Consider the following 22,184-nt stretch of genomic DNA (forward strand, 5'->3'; position numbering starts at 1 on the left):
CAGTCAGGCCTTGGATTCTGTCTATTTCTTCACAGCTGAAGGGATTTCGAATCCATCTGTCGTCAGGGTCTGGTTCAGGAAAATACTCTCTAAAAGTGGTGGCTAGGCTGCTTAGATGCTCGGCTACATTGATCTTGATCTGGTCAGGCAAACTCTCCTCTGATGATTCCAAGAATTGTTTTAAAGTAGAAAAGTTAGTGATGCGTTGTATAAAAGTTAGTTAGTGATTCATTTTCTGTCCTTGACGCCCAGATCTGACACTCCCTCGGGCATGGGTGTGTGCGTGTGTCCTTAGGATAATTTAGGCTAAGTAGTGTGTAAGCTTAGGGACTGATGACCTTAGCAGTTAAGTCCCATAAGATTTCACACACATTTGAACATTTTTTTGCACGTTGTATGACAGCAGGACCACTCTCATGGCTATCTCATGCCCCCTGACTGCAAATTTGTGCATCAGTCAGATGATTCGACCTGTTGTGCTGCTATTCATGAACAGCAATCCAAGCGGTGTTTTCCAACAGTACAACGGTCGCCCACATACCGCTGTTGTAGCCCAACATGCTCTACAGAGTGTCGACATGTTGCCTTGTCCTACTCGGCTACCAGACATGCCTCCAATCAACACGTATGGCACATCATTGGACAACTCCAGTGTCATCCACAAACAGCATTAACCAATCCTGTAATAACCGACCAAGTACAAGAGGCATGAAGCTCCATCCCATAATCTAACATGAGGCACCTGTACAACACAATGCATACACATTTCGATGCTTGCATCCAATGTTCTGGCAGTTATACCAGTTATTAACGCACCAGCTTGTGGCATTTGCAATGGCTTATCTTACATTAACCTGTGGTCTTGCAACGTTCAACACTTTAATATGTCACGTAGAGAAATGTAATCTCAAAATTCATTATGCTACTTTAATTATATTTTGATGTTGCGATTTCTTAATGTTAGTGTATTTACAACTATTTTATTGATCCCCCTTTTATTATTGAATAACTGTTAATGACTGGTTAATTCTTTGATATTTATGTCATTTTTTATGATTTTTATTGCTGATTTAAATATAATCAGATATTGTTTTGATTTTTTTCTTTTAGTTTGATTTTATTGAGTTCTTACATCTGTCCTTTAAAGATTACTGCTAGAGGTTCAGTTTATTTATCTTCTTATCACTCTAATCTCTTTTATTTTCATGTTTTGTTAATAGTTACGTTATATTGCTTGTTGTGTAGATTAAGGCTATTGTCTTCTCACATTTTCTTTAAATCTACAATGGCTCCTATTTTACTTTTGATTGTAGGCTGGGGTTATGAACCTGAGTGTTCTCAGGCTGATGCTTATTTAATTTTTTACACTTTAATTGCAAGATAACCTTTGTTATTGGTTTTACTCAACATTTATTATTTTACTAATACTCTTTGTTTTCCTTTATTATTTCATTTTGGTTCCTATTATTTTAGTTTTTATATTATTTTTAATTTTAGCGTTTTTGGTTATCATACCAATATTTTTGTTGATCTTTGACTTTATAAGGCTCATGTAGAGCCTGCAGTTTCTGGTGGAATATTTCTTGCTGGTGTATAACTGAAATTAGGTAGATATGGCCGTTTTTCTCATTTAATTATTTTTAGCTTTAGGTTGACGAATCAGTGTTGTTAGATTTATTTCATTATATACAGGGCGTAAATTTTAAGTTGACAAACCAGATTAACTCGAAAAATAAGCTTCACACGAAAAAATGTGTAGAATCCAAAGTTGATTATTTTCGAGGGGGCATCTGCTTGTGCTAAATCTAGCCCGCCACCACAGCCCGCTGGGTGTGGGGCGGGCTAGTTTTAGCACCAGCAGATGACCCCTCGAAAATAATTAACTTTGGATTCCACACTTTTTTCGTGTGAAGCTTATTTTAAGAGTTATTCTGGTTTGTATATATATATATATATATATATATATATGTGTGTGTGTGTGTGTGTGTGTGCGTGTTTGCAATTGTCGTCCTTTGTCACTCAGTAGTATCCCATCGGAAGCTTCTCTATCCATGACAAACAACTGCGATTTCAGAGCACACACTTGGAAGATGCTGGCTCACCACACTCAGCTATGGTCCTCGGCAGCACGATGATGGGCAGCACACCCAGCAGGTCTATGATGCTGAGCGTGGCCAAGAGCAGTGTGAGGCGGGCGCTCACACCGTCACTCGCTGCGGCGAACCGTGGCCGCAGCAGCGGCAGGCGATCCGCCATGCCCTGCCCCCTGTGGAAGGACAATCACAAGCGGATTGAGTCAAGCTCCAGGGTCATTCCTAAAACTATGTTATTATATCTCTCACTTAGGGTGAGCACCGTTGGAGTTCTGATAAACGGTGTGAGTGCCAAAGAGCTCAGGGACTACATCACAGTACGGTTCTTAGCTCTTACGAGGAGCTTTGATGACAGCGTAGAGCTGAGTGTTGAACAGTATATTTATTTTTGCCTTGGAATCGAAGCGAAGGTAGTCCTAAGCTTTTTGATTTACACTGATGAGCTAAAACATTTTGACCACGCCCACCACGAGTCTGAATGATGTCTTGTGGCACTGAGGCCAGATAACATGGTAAGGTAAGCGGAGAGAAGAATGGTAAGGAAGGATTAAGCAGAGAAATGATGAATGGTCGTTTATTCTACCAAAGATTTGGTTCATAACTGGGCAACCACAGTGACTTTGACAAAAAGAAGACTGTTATGGCCCGGCTCCCACTAACAATCATTCCACTAATGGCGAATCTCGTCGGATATTATATGTTACAGTCACGAGCGTCAATGGTAAATGGTTGAAGGATGGAAAAACCATGAGTAGGAAATTACCTGCTGGGCGTCCATGTCTCATCACAGAACACATATGTCGGAGACTTGCCTCATTGTAAAGCAGGCTATGCAGTGATCTGTGGCAGATATGACGACAGAATACAATTCTGGTGCAGGCATTTTTCAGAAGTCACTGTGAAGCACATATTGTTGAACATTGGATTCCGCAGCAGCCAGCCTCTGTGTTTCCACCTCAACTATGAGTGCAGTAGGCATCAGATCATCGGGATTGGACTATGTTGCCTCGTTAGATGAATCACACGCTGTTGTTCTGGCAAACAGGTTGCTCTAAACGTGCACTGCGTCATGGGCGCAGAATGGTGGAGGCAGTATTCTGCTGTGTGGCTCATATAGCATGCCTTCCATGCGAGTACGGTAGCAATGCTGGTATGATCCAAGATAACAATCTTATCTCCAGGTCACTGATGAGGACTTCTTGTCTCAGGTTACACACTGTGGCTAGCTACATTCAAAGTTAGCCTCCCCTCCCCTTCCATTGGGAATTCACTGGCAATTCCTCAAGATCATCCAAAGGAGTCTCCACCTTACCCAGACACCTTACGCCATTCTACACTCCTACTCATATTATTTTCCATAGTTATTTACTGGTCTTATAATACTCTCACATTGGGAATTCACTGGCAATTTTTCAAGGTCATCCAAGGGAATCCCCACCTTACCCACATATCTTAGGCAATTCTACAGTCCTACTCATATTATTTTCCATAGTTATTTATTGGTCTTACAGTACTGTCACAAACTAATAATATTACAGCTTTTATTTGTATAAATATCATAATTATATGTCATTCCACCTGGGAGTGCTGTTTGGCTGAAAACGGGTTTTCCCAAGCGTGAGCACTAGTTTTGAAATCAGGACGGTTGGGGAGCTTCATTCTATTGGTCCAGAGAGAAAGGTGGGGTGTGCTTGGCGCTTATCTGCATAATTGTTCACATATTTCCGCTGTCCGGTTTGCTGTTATTACAGTGGGTGATGTGGTCCTATAAGCCCGCTATGCATCAACGTTCAAAGAGTGGTGTTCCCAAAAGGCACCTTATTTTTTGTTGGTAGTAGCTGGAGATATTGCTCACCTCTCCAGTCCCATATTTTGTAGCGGTGTGCTAATTCGTAAACACCTAGCGTATCTTTGGTTGACAATCCTGGATGGTCAGGGAACCTCAGAATTTTGCTATAACGTCGTAAAATTTACTGAGTTCTGTGTAACATGCAGTGGCGTAGAGACGTCATTATTTCTACCAATGCCCTCGTTTTAAACATACACAATCTAGAGATGGCAAAGCAACAGTTTATTATGGTATTTGTTTACAGTCTTGGCAAAAGCGTATTTGTTATAAAATGATTCATTACTGTAAGGGCATATCCTCGTGTATTCTTGTACTCATATACTCTTCATACAGACTATGGATGCCATCGAAAAAAATATGTAAAAATTGTTAAATCGATGATAAATTCGAAAATTTGTAAAAATGTGGAAAAATAGGTAAATTTCAAAAAAATGGTAAAATATGAAAGTTGAGAAATGACAGTACTTACACATCTGCCTGGATGTGCTCTCTGCTGGTGCCTCGAATGACGAAAATACTAACGAAATCAACACCGTAGACGTTAAGGAACATGCCAGTAAAAATAATTAGCTATTAACAAATAGCTACAGTTGATCTTCCCGATATGATGCACAGCTCAAAAATGAACTCACCCACTCAAGTGCTCAAGTTCTAAAAGTAGGAAGGAATGGTTCTATGGGTAAGAGGAGGAGGGTAGGGTTTCCCGCCAGTTTTATGACACACAAGACCACATAACTGATATTGAGTTACATTATGACCTTGAATATAACTAACCCAATTGCCTGAGTATGTGGGCAAGTCAGCAGTTTCTCTTGATAATTGCCAGTGATACCGAGAGAGGGGGGAAGGTAATCTTACACCAGAAGTCCACATCAGTGACTTCGACGTAAGATTGTTATCAATCTTGTGTTTTACGAAATACCGATATCTTCAGATATCTTCAGATATCTTTGTACTTGATGCCACGTGGTCTTTTTCCGTATTGGAGTTGCAACTACTGCGAAAATGGGACAATGGGTCACTAAAGTTATTAGGAAAGACTTTTAAATTATTAAAAAGGTAACGCATGATTTCAGAAATATAAGAAATGACCACTAAAACCTATTAAGAATGTTTCTAAGTGCTTGGGAAGTGTAAACGAAAGATTCATTCGAGTTATTTGCACTCCTCATACTAGCTCTATGCTAAGAAAGCCGAAATATAAAGTTTTGTGCTACAAACGAGTTCCTGAGACTACTGAACACTGTATACCACATTTTAACTTTTTGTCTACCCTCAAGATAAAATTATGATTTTTCACTTGTCATGATTATGGGAAGAAGGATTTGAAAATAAAAAATTCCTATCGCATACCGTTTTCCAAAAACAGTGGTTTTACTATTTATGAAAAATGTATAGTTCTGAAACCATTGAAACACAAATATTTCACACAAGGATAAGTTCGAAGTAAATTTTAGGACGTTTTCTTTTGTATTCTTGTTCTCCAGTGTCTTTAATTAAGGACCAAGAATATGCTACCAACATGCTGCAGTTGGACGTTTTCTTTTGTATTCTTGTTCTCCAGTGTCTTTAATTAAGGACCAAGAATATGCTACCAACATGCTGCAGTTCCATCGTCCCAAAGACCGCTTTTCCATTACTATAATGTGAAAGCTGTCCCCCTTTCATCACTTGTGTCCGCCAAGTTCTGAGGGAAAAAGCCAAGATGGTAGAAAAGGAAATGCAACTTTTGTGACGTTTGACACTTCATTCGCTGGACACATCTCGTCGGGTTATTCACAGGCTATTTATAGCCATCACATTCGTGATTTCCAAGATAGTGTGTAAACACTAACGTGAAGGTATCCCAGCATCTTTTTCAGTCTCACTTAACTAGTTGGCGAAATCTCTATCTTGTATAAGCTAGCGTATTTGAGAGTCATTATATGTGCAAAATTTCCTTATCTGACCAGCGCTTTTATATATACCTTTATTAACTCCTTTTTAATATGCAGGGGCTGGAGACACATATCTCCAGAGTTTACTAACGCCTCGTGCGACACATTCATTTTGCCTGGAATGTAGGCTTTTCACTGAAGCCACTCTCTACGTATATAATGTTCTTTCTTGTTAAGACTGTCTCATTCGCATAGAAAGCAGCAGTATATTTGTATAACCTGGTTGCATACCACTTAACAGCGTTATTACTTTCAAATCGGAATACAGTTTCCAGATACACATATCATGCTGTAAGTAACTGAACAAATCTCGCATGGTTTCATATGTCTCTTTGTTAACCGAGTATCCGACAAGGATATTTATTAAAATTATGAGTGAGGACTGCCTTTAAACTTGAGTTCGAGGAATTAATAAAGAGCCTTCCTTCCTCAGGATTGTAAACCAGATTCAGTGTTCCAGTCAAATCACTGATGTCATTGCAGTACACAAACACGTTGGAGAAAGAGAAAAGGTTGCAACTCACCCGGGCGCCTCCTCTATGAAGTCACTTTAACACCCTGAGCGAGCAAATACCAGCCTTGTAATCTCGAAGCCAGTGACTCAGATTCTGCCTGTGACAGATTCAAATCCGTACAGAGGTTGTTAAGTCCTCGCAACGTAATGTAATGAGCTGATGATTGTGGTGCCAAATACTCTGGATCCAGACCAACACGTGCTGCGCTGAATGCTGCTACTGGTTCGTTGCCATTGCTGTCAACAATGGGGAATTGGCCTAGGACAGGTTTGGATACTGAACAGCATGTTTTGATTTTGCAGAATATCCTTTCACTTTGGGTAAGTAAAAATAGCAGTCACTGGCATGATTCTTCTGTTCTGTTGGTACCATAAATGGCACTGATGCTCGAGAAACCAGCAGCCTTACACATGTGCCACAACAAGGATAAGGAGCAAAAGGTTTATCTTGGTCCCCAACTGTGCAGTCAAAATACAACTCGTGTGCTTCTTAACTATGGATTAGAATTAAGACTTTGGCTTTTCACTGTATATTCCCCACATACTAGTATGTAACAATATATATGAGGGTTATTTACACATTGTCTAGACATTGTGTACAGAAATTTCTGGTCGAATATACTCGTACATCACACTTCGCATAAGCACAACATACTGTACAGTAATAACTGCCATCACATTGCAGAAGCTATACTCTTTCTTCTCACAAGGTAGAACTGTGACTTCCGTTTATGAAAGCTCAAACTAGATGGATAAAAACAGAGATCAAAATTCACATGCATAAGAAAGTTTCCCCACTGCATGCGAACTAAAACTTAGTTCCATTAAATTAAAGCAAGCGAAGAAACTCCACCAAGCCCTTTGTATAACCTCCTGACTGTACCTAGCTGCCATAACCTGTCCCAACCATGTACCTACGTGCTTACATGGACAACAGTTTATCGTCCCCCCACCTGTATCCTGTTATCCTTCCCACCTCAGCATCCTCTTTACATCCATCGTCCAGATTTCTTATAACATCATGCATAGCTGCTCACAGTCTGGCCACATCAGCCAGAGACAGTGGTCGTGTGTGTGTGAGTTCTGTCTGCATGTGTGTGTGTGTGTGTGTGTGTGTGTGTGTGTGTGTGTGTGTGTGTGTGTGTGTGTGTGTGTGTCTATGTTGACTAATTTGGAAGAAGGTCTTTTTGTCTGGAGAAAGACTAAAATCATATTTGAGCTCAGCATACGAAAATAAGTCACAATCACTTATTTTCATGCAGAGGGCAACAAGTGTGTTGTGCAGTGTTGTACGTTCATAAGCGTGGCGACGTAAATTCCTGTCTCAATTTCGTTCTTGTCTATGACAATCAGTAATACTTACAGAAAAATGGAAATGAGCGTTTGGCGTCATCGGCCGGGAGGCCCCTTACGGGGCAGGTCCGGCCGTCTTGGTGCAGGTCTTACAACAGTCGACGCCACATCGGGCGACCTGCACGCTGATGGGGATGAAATGATGATGAAGACAAAATAACATCCAGTCCCTCAGCGGAGAAAATCCTCAACCCAGCCGGGAATCGAACCCCGGTCCCGTAGGTCGGCAGTCCGTCACGCTGACCATTTTTTAAAATCTCATGTTTGCTCTATATATTGTTCGTTGAATTTGTTCGTGGCGGACGTCCGTTGACACTCGTTCATGTTGTTTTTTGATCTGTTTACTCGGTTTTTTTTATTACAGAGAGTAACTAAACCCTCTGACCGAACACGCTGAGCTACCGTGCCAGCTTTTATCGCCGGAACTGGCCATTCAGCTATCTGCGTGGACATACCTATAGAAAGTGAAGTTAAAAGAAAGCGAAAAACTGCCCATTATTGCAAGCTGCAAGGGAACCAACGTGTGCAGTACGATGGAAACCATTACATGCTGTCAAGCCATAGAATGGATAAAAGCAGGTCATCTTGCACACTTACTGTAGTTTCAGAAATAAAACGAGAACCACTGAAGATGACACATAGTTGTTGAAACACGTTTGGGTAAATAATAGAAAAAATAAACACATATAAATACATTGTGTTTTGCCGAAGACGAAGTTCTTAGAAACCCAAATTTAATTCGTGTCCAAGGAAAAACGTGAACTGGAGTTTTCAACCCGAGCAAGATGATGATTTTGTCTCTCTGATCCTTAAATGCAGCCTGGCGAGTATTTCACCAATAAAATTTCAAACATCGATACTCAATGCCAGCGAAGGAAACGAAAGCAAGGATTATCGAGGCCGCTATCGCTGCTTAGTTTCTGATCATGGCTGAAAGCGATGCCTCGATATGAAACCTGCTGTGGTGATGCCGTTTACACTTCTCAACCCTACGCAAGTATCGTCCCTCCTGTCGTTTATCGTAGCTCCAACATAAACGTACACTCACGCCGCCCTCTGACGGGCCGAGGCAGCTAATGTTGTAGTGGATGCGAGCGGGATATCTAACCTCGATATATGCAGCGCATGTATCAGATGGGACGTGCTGATTAAAGTCATTTGCGACTGTAGCACTCTCCAGTGGCATTTCTTAGTTTTATTTGGCTCACGAACCACACAGTTAGTTAACGGAAATGGACCCGCATAAAATTCCTCCGTAGGTTCTACTATACGCACATTTCCTTCCTTGTCCAAATGATAGTCGTGTTGTTCTGTCTGCAATATCCATAAATAAAAGCTTCAATATCCAATACCTTGTAAGAGAAAAAGGAAAGTTCCACGTCCAGTCAGTAAGGCCTCCAGCGTATAAAACTTAACCACAAAAACTCAGCCTGAAAGAGTGCCCTTATCTTTAGATAACATCAAACGCTACAGATATTTTTAATTATTGAATGAGACGCCCCACAGTTTTTTATAAAACAGGAAGGTGAAAAAAAGAAGCTGGACGCGAAACCATTACACACAGTTTCGTAACTCGGCGCCTCTGCCGACTACGTTACGCTTAACTTCTGCAATGAAATACCTCGTATGTGGCTCCTTCACGGGAATATGTTTGCACTTGTGAAGAAGATTGATAAAGAAGCTTCTTGGCAGATTAAAACTGTGTGCCGGACCGAGACTCGAACTCGGGACCTTTGCCTTTCGCGGGCAAGTGTTCTAACAACTGGTAGAGGCTGTGGCTAAGCCATGTCTCCGCTATATCCTTTCTTTCACGAGTGCTAGTTCTGCAAGGTTGGCAAGAGAGCTTCTCTAAAGTTTGGAAAGTAGGAGACGAGGTACTGGCAGAAGTGAAGCTGTGAGGACGGGGGTTGAGTCGTGCTTGGGTAGTTCAGTTGGTAGAGCACTTGCCCGCGAAAGGCAAAGGTCCCGAGTTCGAGTCTCCGTCCGGAACACAGTTTTAATCTGCGAGGAAGTTTCATATCAGCGCACAGTCCGCAGCAGAGTGAAAATCTCATTCAAATTTGATAAACTTCGTAAGAAGAAGGAAAAATTTCTTAGTGGCCTCGATTTTCTACTGAGCTGGCGTAATGGAGGTATAATACCTAACTCTGTCAGAACTGTTCATTACGTTGGGACAAAAATGGCCAACAACATTAATAAGAGTGCTGGTTTGGCCTTGGTAATGGAGCGCATTCGTGTCACACGCAGACAACTAGATTTCATGTCCAAGTCTTTATTTTAATTGCATTTGAAGGTATCGTCGCTGCTGTCTGTTGCATCTGGAGAATGAATTGACAGTTGTTCCTGGGCAATATGGGGCTGGGTCCACGCAAACGCCGTCAGTAGGCAATCTTCGAAGTTTCGACGGCTTTCTTCTCAGTCTACAATAACGGACGGTGACACCCATAGACATGTTGTGATTAATCTCACAACCAAACAAATGGACGGTGCTGTGCCGGCAGTATTGGAAAAGAGATTTAACTTTTCCCCTACACTAGGAATGTTCCCATTACTTAATTCACTTCCGCGGTTGAACAAGCGGTGTCAAAGTATTCCGAGGATCTAACTGATCGAGTTAGACAAGAGGTCTCGCATACTTTGCGTCGCGTACTACCCCCGTGAAGTAAAATCTCCTCGCCTGAAAGAACCGTGATCCTGCCTATCAGAGAAGACCAGGACTTAGTAATCCTAGCAGCGGACGGTTATTTGAGTCGATGCGGCATACCGAAGATTAAAGAACGAACCAACTGAACATATAAAACGCAAGACGCTTTCACTTTCGAAGAAGAGTTCATTTTCTGAAGATGTTCTTAAGAAACTTCGATCTGGTGTTGCAGCGTCGCCGAGAATATACGGTTTTTCTATGGTACACAAGAAAGGGGTTCCTTTTCGGCCTATTGTTAGCAATTCGGGTGCCCCTAGTTATAACTTGCCCAAGTATTTAGCATCCATTCTCAGTCCCCATGTCGAAAATGCGAACATCATATTTCCAATTCTCTGGTTCTTATTTGGCGTTTGGAGTCTTTGTGTGTCAGTCCCAAGGATTTGCTCATTAGTTCTTTGATGTTGTATCGCTTTTTACCAGAGTTCCTCTTGAAGATTCTTTGCACTGAATTGGTGTAAAGTTGGACGAAGAAACAACTAAGCTTTTTCGCCATGTGTTGACGTCGACTATATTTTATTTAATGACAAATACTCTGAACAAACTGTTGGAGTGACTATGAGAATTCCATTATCCCTCACAGTCTCCAATTTGTTTATGGAAGATTTTGAGGACACGCACTGAAGATGGCGTTCTTCAAATCAACTTGTTTTTGGAAATATGTCGACGACACGTTTACGGTGTGGCCACATGGGACAGATGCTTTGGATAGTTTCCTAGTCATTTTAAGTGTCTGTATCCTAATATTAAGTTCACAATGGAAACTGAAAAAAGATGGAAAACTTCAGTTTTTAGATGTATTGGTCTACAGGAGGGATGATGGGACATTAGGAGATAGTCTTCATCGTAAGCCCACGCATACGGACCGGTACATTCATCTTCATGCATCAAGTTGCCATCCATTGTACCAACGCAAAAGGGTCCTATGTCCATTGATAAAAGGGCTTATGCCATCTCAGATGAAGATAGTTTGATACAAGAACTGTATCATCTAAATCAGTATTTAAGCAGAATGATTGTACCGACAATCAGATACGTCATGCTCTACAGTTTGGTCCTTCGCGAAAACCAACAGAATATACTAGCAAATCTGGGCTTTCCTACCTTTCGCGAGGAGCATATCTTCAAAAATAGGAAGAATTCTAAACAGATTTTAGATTAAAAGTGTATTCCGTGCACCAGCTAAGACCAGAGCGCTGTTTGGCCCAGTAAGGGACGATTGGTGTTTTTGGAGGCCTGTTGTAGACAAAATTCCCTGTCATTGCGGTAAAGCCTATATTGGACAAATGATTCGTACGGTCCAGGATCGATGCGTGGAGCACCATCACACACGGGTTTATCATAGTCAGAGAAATCTGCGGTTGCGGAACTTTGTCTTATTGGAGAACATAAAATGTTGTATGATGAGACACAAGTGGTTGCCTCAGCGTCGCATTATTGGAACTGAACAGTGAAGGAAGTTATTCACATCAGGGTATCTGAGAATATTATAAACAGAGATAGAGTGAATCCTTTAAGTAAGAGTTGAAACACAGTTTTTTTTTTTTTGACGTTAAGAAACAAATGTCTTTGTTTCGGTCATCAAAAGATATCAACAGTGTTTGATATCGATTTATCGTTCCAAGAGTTTCCACCACTGATGCGCTGTCGTGTTTTGCGCTAGAGGACAGTTACGTTCGCGCACGTGCGGCGGACATGCCGACGGTGTATTAAGGAGCCACCGCTGAGGTTTGATATTAGTTCCGGCGAGTTAGTGCGACTGCTTACTAACCTGAAGATCGAGGCCAGGTGGACCGCCGAAATATTGTGTCAAGATGACGTTACGTTCATGCTGGAGAACCGATCTGAATATCATGAACGACCTTGTATTTTATGATATGTTCTTCTGAAGGCTATTTTTCTCATTACAGTTTCATGTAGACTATCACATTTTATTTTCACCTCCTAAGTTCAGTATATTGATCCTATTCACATTAAATATATTTAACTGTGCGTCATTGTCAGAGGCATTGTCAGATCATAAGTCAATGATACGATGAGAGATTGGAGAAGGTAGGCAAAAAACTACGGCCAATCTAACCTACCGCCCAGGCGTGGCGAACATCTTGCCAGCCACACAGACGAATGGAATTGATGTTGGCAAGATTACAAGTAAGACACTCTCAACTAACACACCATCACAATGTGAAGCTTGTGGAATATCATTTTCAGTACAACAGATTTTACCAATGTGTGTTTCCCATGGTGACATACGAAGAACCCTCAGCTTGACTACGGAGCTTGCCAATATTCTAGACGAAAACGACAACAGCGTAAAATGCATTTTAAAATTTTGAAAAAGTAGGGATTCTTAACTAATTGTGGAGAGGATGTCAATGAACTTTGCTTTTCATTACGTGACGAACCATCCACATATAACAGATACATTCATCCTTTTATTCTCGTTTCATGTCGGGATCATTAAGGTTTCCTTCCATTACGAAGAGAGTAACTATCTACCCTGGAAACAGAGAATTGAATATTTCAAGTGTCATAGCTGAGTGTGCCAAATGACGTTTTCCTCAATTGTTTAGTGGCTTTTAATAAATGACAAAGTAGTGACCAACTGATTTTATCAGTGGCGAACATTTTGAAAAAAAATGTTAAAATGTATTGCTGGGGAATCATCACAGTAATTTCGCTTGTCAGAACAGACATCGGTCAAGCCGCTTGATGTGCATGTTGACATCCAATAAGGGTGCTGATGACCATGCCCGTCATCAGCTCCATCACGATCATCATCACCATCATCATATCGCCATCATCTCCACCAATATCATTTCCACCACAATCATTATGATGATCAACTCCGTCGTCATAGTCTTTCTTTCAAATATTCCCATATGGAAATCCTTCTGGCTTATTTGCAGCTTGGTTAAAAATGTTAAATGTGTGAGAAATCTTATGGGACTTAACTGCTAGGGTCATCAGTCCCTAAGCTTACACACTACATAACCTAAATTATCCTAAGGACAAACACACACACCCATGCCCGAGGGAGGACTCGAACCTCCGCCGGGACCAGCCGCACAGTCCATGCCTGAAAAAACCTGAAAAACATGGTTTTTGGGTACCAAAACCGTGCCGCGGATTCCAAGACAGCTATGCAAAGTAAATGGCTGATATTTTTACAATATATTCCCAAATTCCAGAGCTAGAACAACAGTGAAAATTTTCTTGATATTTGTATCCATTTCCGAGCTATAAAGGTTCAAATTTACCCTACTTGTACACAATAAAATATAAGATGAAATGTAAATAATAAATAATTGTGGCAGATTTACCGCATTTTAATGGAATATTCTGTAGGCATTTATCGAGGAGTGCCATCCTCCCATTTTGAAAAATATTTCCCTCGTATCAGGATACAGTTTTAAACTATCAAAATCGAGCCGCGAATTCCAAGATGGCTATGCATTGATTTATCCGTGTCCGAGATACAGAGGTTGAAAGTTATGCTACTTGTACACGTGAAACGTAATATTCGCTGTGAGGCGAAAATGTAGTTCATAATGTGACACAGCACAGAAAAATATTCTGTAAAGTGTCTCCGTTATCGTCAGAAGGGCTGTAGAAATTCCATGTTGTAGTATCGAAGCACATGCATAACACTTGTGCACGTAAAATCCGGTTCGAGGTATAAAATTAGTTATTCCAATCTCACGTAAGTAATATATCAAAATTTTAATGAGCAATACATTACTTTTCATATAAATGACATGTCCTGCTGCAACAGAGAAAAGAACGGAACCAGCTGAAAAATGCTCCTACCGGACAACAATAAAAGATTGTGGTCAGAGTCCACATCTGCCCCTGGAAATGTCTTACAATTTAAAACCTGGTTCCCAAATCTCTGTCTGACCATTATATAATCTTATATGATACCTTCTAGTATCTACAGGCTTCTCCCTTGTATACAACGTTCTTTCATAATTCTTGAACCAAGTATTAGCTATGATTAAGTTATGCTCTGTGCAAAATTCTACCAGACGGCTTCCTCTTTCATTTCTTGCCCCCAATCCATATTCACTTACTATGTTTCCTTCTCTCCCTTTTCCTACTCTCGAATTCCAGTCACCCATGACTATTAAATTGTCGTCTCCCTTCACTACCTGAATAGTTTCTTTTATCTCATCATACATTTCATCAATTTCTTCATCATCTGCAGAGCTAGTTGGCATACAAGCTTGTACTACTGTAGTAGGCGTGAGCTTCGTGTCTATCTTGGCCACAATAATGCGTTCACTATGCTGTTTGTAGTAGCTTAGCAGCACTCCTATTTTTTTATTCATTATTAAACCTAGTCCTGCATTACCCCTATTTGATTTTGTATTTGTAACCCTGTATTCACCTGACCAAAAGTCTTGTTCCTCCTGCCACCGAACTTCACTAACTCCGACTATATCTAACTTTAAGCTATCCATTTCCATTTATACATTTTCTAACCTACCTGTCCGATTAAGGGATCTGACATTCCACGCTCCGATCCGTAGAACGCCAGTTTTCTTTCTCCTGATAACGGCGTCCTCTTGAGTAGTCCGAGATCCGAATGGGGGACTATTTTACCTCCGGAATATTTTACCCAAGAGGATACCATCATCATTTAACCATACAGTAAAGCTGCATGCCCTCGGGAAAAATTACGGCTGTAGTTTCCCATTGCTTTCAACCGTTCGCAGTGCCAGCACAGCAAGGCCGTTTTGGTTTGTGTTACAAGGCCAGATCTGTCAATCATCCAGACTGTTGCCCCTGCACTATTGGAAAGGCTGCTGCCCCTTTTCAGGAACCACCCGTTTGTCTGGCCTCTCAACAGATACCCCTCCCTTGTGGTTGCACCTACGGTACGGCCATCTGTATCGCTGAGGCACGCAAGCCTCCCCACCAACGGCAAGGTCCATGGTTCATGGGGGGCCCCTAGACTACTACAACTTAAACCTAACTAACCTAAGGACATTACAACATCCATGCCCGAGGCTGGATTCGAACCTGCGACCGTAGCAGCAGAGCGGTTCCGGAGTGAAGCTCCCAAAACAGAAATTAAAAAAATACATACGGACAACACAGTATTCCCCGCCTCCTTTTGAATTGGTGCGCTCACCTCTCCTAAATGTAAATGCCGTGTGGCTAGGGCGTCCCGTCGGGTAGACCGTTCGCCTGGTGCAAGTCTTTCGAGTTGACGCCACGTGTCGATGGTGATGAAATGATGACGACAAGGACAACACAACACCCAGCCCCTGAGCGGAGAAAATCTCCGACCCAGCCGGGAATCGAACCCGGGCCGTGAGGTATGACATTCCGTCGCGCTGATCAGTAGATATCACGAGAGGTGTCCGCCCCTGGTAGCTGAGTGGTCAGCGCGACGGATGTTAAACCTAACGGCCCGGGTTAGATTCCCGTTTGGGTCGGAGATTTTCTCCGCTCAGGGGCTGGGAGGTTGCGTTGTCCTCATCTTCATTCCATCCCCATCGAAACGCAAGTCGCCGAAGTGGCGTCAACTCGAAATACTTGCACAAGGCGGAAGGTCTACCCGACATTACTGATCAATATCGCAATACGCAAGTGTTTCTTGACCCTTCAGATCAGATAGTTTATTATGCATTATTTTCAGATGAACGTTGACCAAAATTGAAAACAAATCAGTGTGTTTTGGACACGGAAATTATCAGCCAATTTCTTTTGAGCCAGATTCGTATGACGTGTAGATTGCAGCGCTATCACCAACAACAGCTCGGCGGAAAATTTCCAAACAACCCACTATTTTGTTCGGCTATTTTGGTCTGTCTGTATGTGTCGTAATGTGTTCAGCCTGAAAATGATTACTTCTGGCGATAGTTTACCATTATCGTCACTGTCTGTGAACAAACAAAAGGCGATAAACCGCTCTTCAGAAATCATACTGTAGTCATCATCATTGCCGTTCCGTAGAAGTCTGAACTTCCTGGCATCTTTTCAAATGCTTCAACAACAAATTCAGAACCAATGTTTTTCACAATTCCCATTTAACCATCCGATACAGAGCATTCAGTTTCTTTGTCCGTGGACACTACTACCTTCTTCCTCTTTGATAACATTGTGCAGTCGTAATGAACGTTAGCAATACTGTAGCTAGCAGCCCAATGCCAACATGTTAATTGTCATCTTCTCAGGATATATGTATGGTTGTTGGCTGAATTAAAGAAAATGGTTTTCATCGTAGATTGTTGCCCTATTACGGTCTGAGTATCAAATACTGTGCAATTACTGTGCTAAACGAAGATGAAGATATAATTCAAATGTGCCGGAGACAAGGATTAATGAGGGCCAGATAAACGAGATGCCACTGCAGTACAACATTTTACAGACAGAGTAAGTCATTAACGTGGTTGTATGACATGACTACCTCCAGTTTCCCAAAGGAACTTGTTTTTTGTTGAAACAGTCGATGTGGCACCGAATAAAAAGCTTTTGTGTTGACGGTAATAATTCTCAACAACTCTTCACCTGTTGTGGCTGTGAGCTACGACGAATCATAAAGCAGTTGGCAGTCTTTTAGGTAGCTGATATTTTCATTTGATCGAACTGGACATTCCTGAAATTTCTACAGGATAGAATTCCTTCGTCGGTAAATGCATTATCTTCGAGAAGTGTCATATTACAGTTATTATTCTCTGTCAGCAATTTTTTGTCGCCTTAACAGCAGCGGTCGTATTACATTCCTTTGGGGCCCGCTGGTTATTACCGCAGTATCTCCATCCAAGGTGTGAGAGGGATAGGGATGGCGCTGTAGTAACACACACTGGACTTGTATTCTGACTCGGGGGGGGGGGGGGGGATGACGCTAAAAATCTCCGTCCGGCCATCCACATTTCAATTTTCAATCGTTTACCTACCATTTAAGGCTAGTGCCTGGGTGGTTGTTTTGGAAATGAAGTAGGCATATCGTTTCCCCTTTTCTTCCTATTACACTGTTCTGCTGTAATTCTGATGACGCTGTCGTTAACAGAAGGCTAATCTTTAATAAAAGAAAACGTGGTTCGTAGTAGACTGTAATGTAAACGATCGTTATTTAAATAGCCACGAAATACCTATGTTGACAACCAATAAGGCTACTGATGAGCATATCCCTCTTCATCTCCATCATCATGATCATCATATCGATCATTATCATGTACACCATCGTCATGATCATCATCATTATATCTCCATCATTATCATCAACATTATTTTCATCATCATCATCGCTATATCATCTCCTCTTTGTAGCAACAAACAGGCCGGACCTTATCGACGGAGTCAGTATAGATACGGGGATTAGATATCTAAATTTCGTCATACAGACTAGGACACTGTTTCTGGTAGAGAGAGCAGATAAGCTGTTGTTAGCATCGCACTTTTAAAAGATAAACGCATTTACCGACGAAGGAATTCTATCCTGCAGAAATTTCAGGAATGTCCATTTCGGTCAAATGATAATATCAGTTACCTAAAAGACTGCCAACTGCTTTATGATTCGTCGTAGCTCACAGCCACAACATGCGAAGAGTTATTGAGAATTATTACCGTCAACAGAAAAGTTTTTGATTCGGTGCCACATCGATTGTTTCAACAAAAAGGATGGAAAACTTGGGGTAGACATGTCATACAATTACATGAATTACTTACTCTGTCTGGAAAAAAATTGTACTGCAGTGGCATCCTTTAGTTCAGCTATGATACAGTAAAAGAATTACGGGCAGAGTATAAACTGACTTTAAATCGTACACTGGAAAAATATGTGCCTAGTAAGTGGGTTAAGAACGGAGAAGACTCACCGTTATTTAACAACGAAATTCAGAAAATGCTGAGGAAAGAAAGACTGTTGCACTCTAGGTTGAAAAGAGAACGCGCGAATGATGATAGGCACAGGTTACTAGAAATTCGTGCGGCTGTGAAAATATCTATGCGCGAAGCGTACAACTACCACCGTCATACTTAAGCAAAAGATCTGAACGAGAACCCGAGATAATTCTGGTCCCACGTAAAATCAGCTTAGCGAGTCTAAGGCTTCCATCCTCTAGGGGACTGATGACCTCAGATGTTAAGTCCCATAGTGCTCAGAGCCATTTGAACCATTTTGAGCCCCGGCATAGAGAAACAACTGAAAGAGTTGAAAACAAATAAGTGGCCAGGTCCGAATAGAGTCCCAGTTCGGTTTTACAAGGAGCACTCTACGGGAGTGGCCACTTACTTAGCTTGCCTTTATCGACAATCTCTATCTCAGAGCAGATTGGAAAAAAGCGCACGAGACTCCAGGATATAAGAAGGATAGAAGAACGGACCGGAAAAACTACGGACCAATATCCTTCAGATTGGTTTGCTGCAGAGTTCTTGAACACATTCTCAGTCAGAATTTAAAAAAATTTGCATGAGGCGGAAAACTTTCTGTGCACGAATCAGAACGGTTTGAGCAAGGATCGCCTGTCCCCACATGATTTGCTGCGAACAATGGACAAAGGGCTGTAGGCATATTCCACATTTTTAGAGTTCCGAAAAGCATTTGACACGGTGTCCCTCTGCAGACTGTTACAGAAAGTACGAGCTTATGGAATAGATTTCCAGATATGTTACTGGCTCGAAGGTTTCTTAAGTAATAGAACCCAGTACGTTTTTCTCAATGGTGAGTGTTTTTGAAAGTCATCGGTATCGTCATGAATGCTCGAGGAAAGTGTGATAGCACTGGTATTACTTTCTGTCTGGCAGAGTAGGCAGCAATCTGAAAAATTGGAAATTTGTGGCAAGGTCTTAGGGACCAAATTGCTGAGGTCAGCGGTCCCTAAGCTTACACACTACTTAACCTAACTTAAACTAACTTACGCTAGGGACGACACACACACCCATGCCCGAGGGAGGACTCGAACCTCCGACGGGGACAGCCGCGTGGACCGTGACAAGACGCCGTGACAATCTGAAGTTGTTAGCCGATGACGCTGTGATGTACGGGAAGGGGTTGTCTTTTAGTGACTATAGGAGGATACAAGATGACATAGATAAGACTTCTAGGTATCGATGACCTCGCTGTTTGATCCCCTACTCCAAATCAACCAACCCACAAAATTCCTACTTGATATAATGAATTGCAGATAGTTCTAAAAGTAGAAAATTTAAGTTAATGCAGATGAGAAGGAAAAACAAAGCCGTAATGTTCGGATACAACATTAGTAATGTCGTGGTTGACACAATCATATCGTTTAAATACCTGGACATAATACTGCAAAGCGATATGAAATTGAACGACCATGTGGGGATTGTGGTAGAGAGGCGAATGGTCGGTTTCGGTTTATTGGGAGAATTTTGGGAAAAAGCAGTTAATCTGCAAAGGAGACCGCATACAGGACCCTAGCTCGACCCATTCTTGAGTACTTCCAGAGTGTCTGGGATCCGCATCAGGTCGGATTAACGAAACACATTGAAGCAATTCAGAGGCGGGCAGCTAGCTAGATTCGTTACCAGCAGGTTCCAATAACACGCAAGTATTATGGAGACGCTTTGGGAACTCAAATGGGAATCGTTGGAGGGAAAGCGACGCTCTTTTGGAGGAACACTGTTGAGAACATTTAGAGAACAGGCGGTTGAAGCTGACTGCAGTACGATTCTGCTGCCGCCAACACGCATTTCACGTAAGGACTACTAAGATACGAGACATTACGGCTCATACGGAGGCATATTGAGAATCCTTCTCCCTGAATCTATTTGCGAGTGGAACAGGAAAGGATATGACTAATAATGGAACAGTGTATCCTCCACCACGCACTTTACGGTGGTTTGCGGAGTATGTACGAACAAGCATATGTGATCAACTCCGTCATTCCAGAATGAGATTTTCACTCTGCAGCGGAGTGTGCGCTGATATGAAAGTTCCTCGCAGATTAAAACTGTGTTCCGGACTGAGACTCGAACTCGGGACCTTTGCCTTTCGCTGGCAAGTGCTCTACCATGTGAGCTACCCAAGCACGACTCACGATCCGTCCTCACAGCTTTAATTCTGGCAGTACCTCGTACTTACCTTCCAATCTTCACAGAAGCTCTTCTTCGAACCTTGCAGAGTCTGACACACAGTTTTAATCTGCCAGGAAGTTTCATATCAGTGCACACTCTGCTGCAGACTGAAAATCTCATTCTCGAAACATCCCCCAGGCTGTAGCTAAGCCATGTCTCCCCAATATCCTTTCTTCCAGGAGTGCTAGTTCTGCAAGGTTCGCAGAAGAACTTCTGTGAAGGTTCGAATGTAGGAGACGAGGTACTGGCAGAACTGAAGCTGTGAGGACGGGTCGTGAGTCGTCCTTGGGTAGCTCAGTTGGCAGAGCACTTGCCAGCGAAAGACAAAGGTCCCGAGTTCGTGTCTCGGTCAGGCACACAGTTTTAATCAAAAAATGGCTCTGAGCACTACAGGACTTAACTTCTGTGGTCATCAGTCCCATAGAACTTAGAACTACTTAAACCTAACTAACCTAAGGACATCACACACATCCATGCCCGAGGCAGGATTCGAACCTGAGACCGTAGCGGTCGCGCGGCTCCAGACTGTAGCGGCTAGAACCACTCGGCCACTCCGGCCGACAGTTTTAATTAGCTAGGAAGTTTCAACTCCTTTCGACATGTTGCACTTAATTGCTAATTTCGAAAATTTCTTATTTTCAAGCGTATGTGTGATGTTATGTATCAAATGTTGTAATTATCAAATTATTTCTCTTTATACATACAAAGCAGACGTCATATTCCATCTACTTTCCATCTAATTTGTATGTGCAAAGAAAATAATCAGATAATTGTAAATTTAATACGTTAATTTCATACACGTGACTGAAAATGACAAAAATTAGGTAATCGCACGATTTAAATAAAGATGGTTTACATTACAACATACTAGTAACCACGTTTTCTTTTATTAGGTACTTAGAGGCCGTGGATCCAAACAGGGATAAAAAAGTTGTAATGTTTAATCTTCTTCCTTTCACGCAATGCAGGATAACGTTCTGCATGCTGCAGTTGTAGATCTGGCTAGATAGAAGAGTGTTTCCCTTAAAATGAGTCATTGTGGTACTTAACCAAAAAGCTTTTCTAAAGACTGCCGTTGACTGGGCTGAAATGTAGTGACGATTCGTGGTAGCTCTTGGCGTGGCGAGACTGTCAGCTCCCCAGAGCGGAAAGCAGCCTGCGCTGAGCAGAGCAATCTTCTCAAGACCGGTCTGGCCAGTTCTCGACTTCTCGTCGGGTCTACAGTTCCACAGCAAGTCACGTTATAACAGCAGCGGACAGAGCGCTTCCCCGATAAAGTAACATGTCCCTTAGGAAGGCAGTAAATCAGTATTAGCAGTGAAATCTGTGAAATCTATACAGTACCTGATTATAAGTATCCGGACGTTCCCTATGTAACGCAGAGATGACTACTAGACGTTAGAAGTGCTGGACCCGCCACTATAGATGGAGGCAGGAGGTACTGGGCTGTCAGGAGAGAAACAGTAACAGCACAATCTGTCAGCTGGAAGCGCTGAATGACTTGGAACGTGGACTAGTAACCGGTTGTCACCTGAATAACAAATCCATCATGGACATTTCAGTCTTTTAAAGTTGCCCAAGCAGTCAGTTGGTGATGTGATTGCGAAGTACAAACGCAAGGAACAGCAACACCTAAAACAAGACCAGGCAGGTCTCATGATGCTGTCGGAGACGCACCATAGGT

General features: G+C 42.0%; 1 protein-coding gene across 1 annotated transcript in view; it reads right to left on the reverse strand.

The window, feature by feature from the left end:
• The window catches only part of LOC126203126 (uncharacterized), a 214,838-nt gene that overhangs the window by 123,047 nt on the left and 69,607 nt on the right, over positions 1-22,184 (reverse strand). Inside the window, exon 2 of the mRNA XM_049937373.1 lies at positions 2,103-2,266. Coding sequence (XP_049793330.1) covers positions 2,103-2,256 — 154 coding nt within the window. The 5' untranslated portion in view covers positions 2,257-2,266. The remainder of the gene's footprint in view (positions 1-2,102; positions 2,267-22,184) is intronic.

The sequence above is a fragment of the Schistocerca nitens genome, chromosome 9, assembly GCF_023898315.1.
Source record: "Schistocerca nitens isolate TAMUIC-IGC-003100 chromosome 9, iqSchNite1.1, whole genome shotgun sequence".
Lineage (NCBI taxonomy): Eukaryota > Metazoa > Arthropoda > Insecta > Orthoptera > Acrididae > Schistocerca > Schistocerca nitens.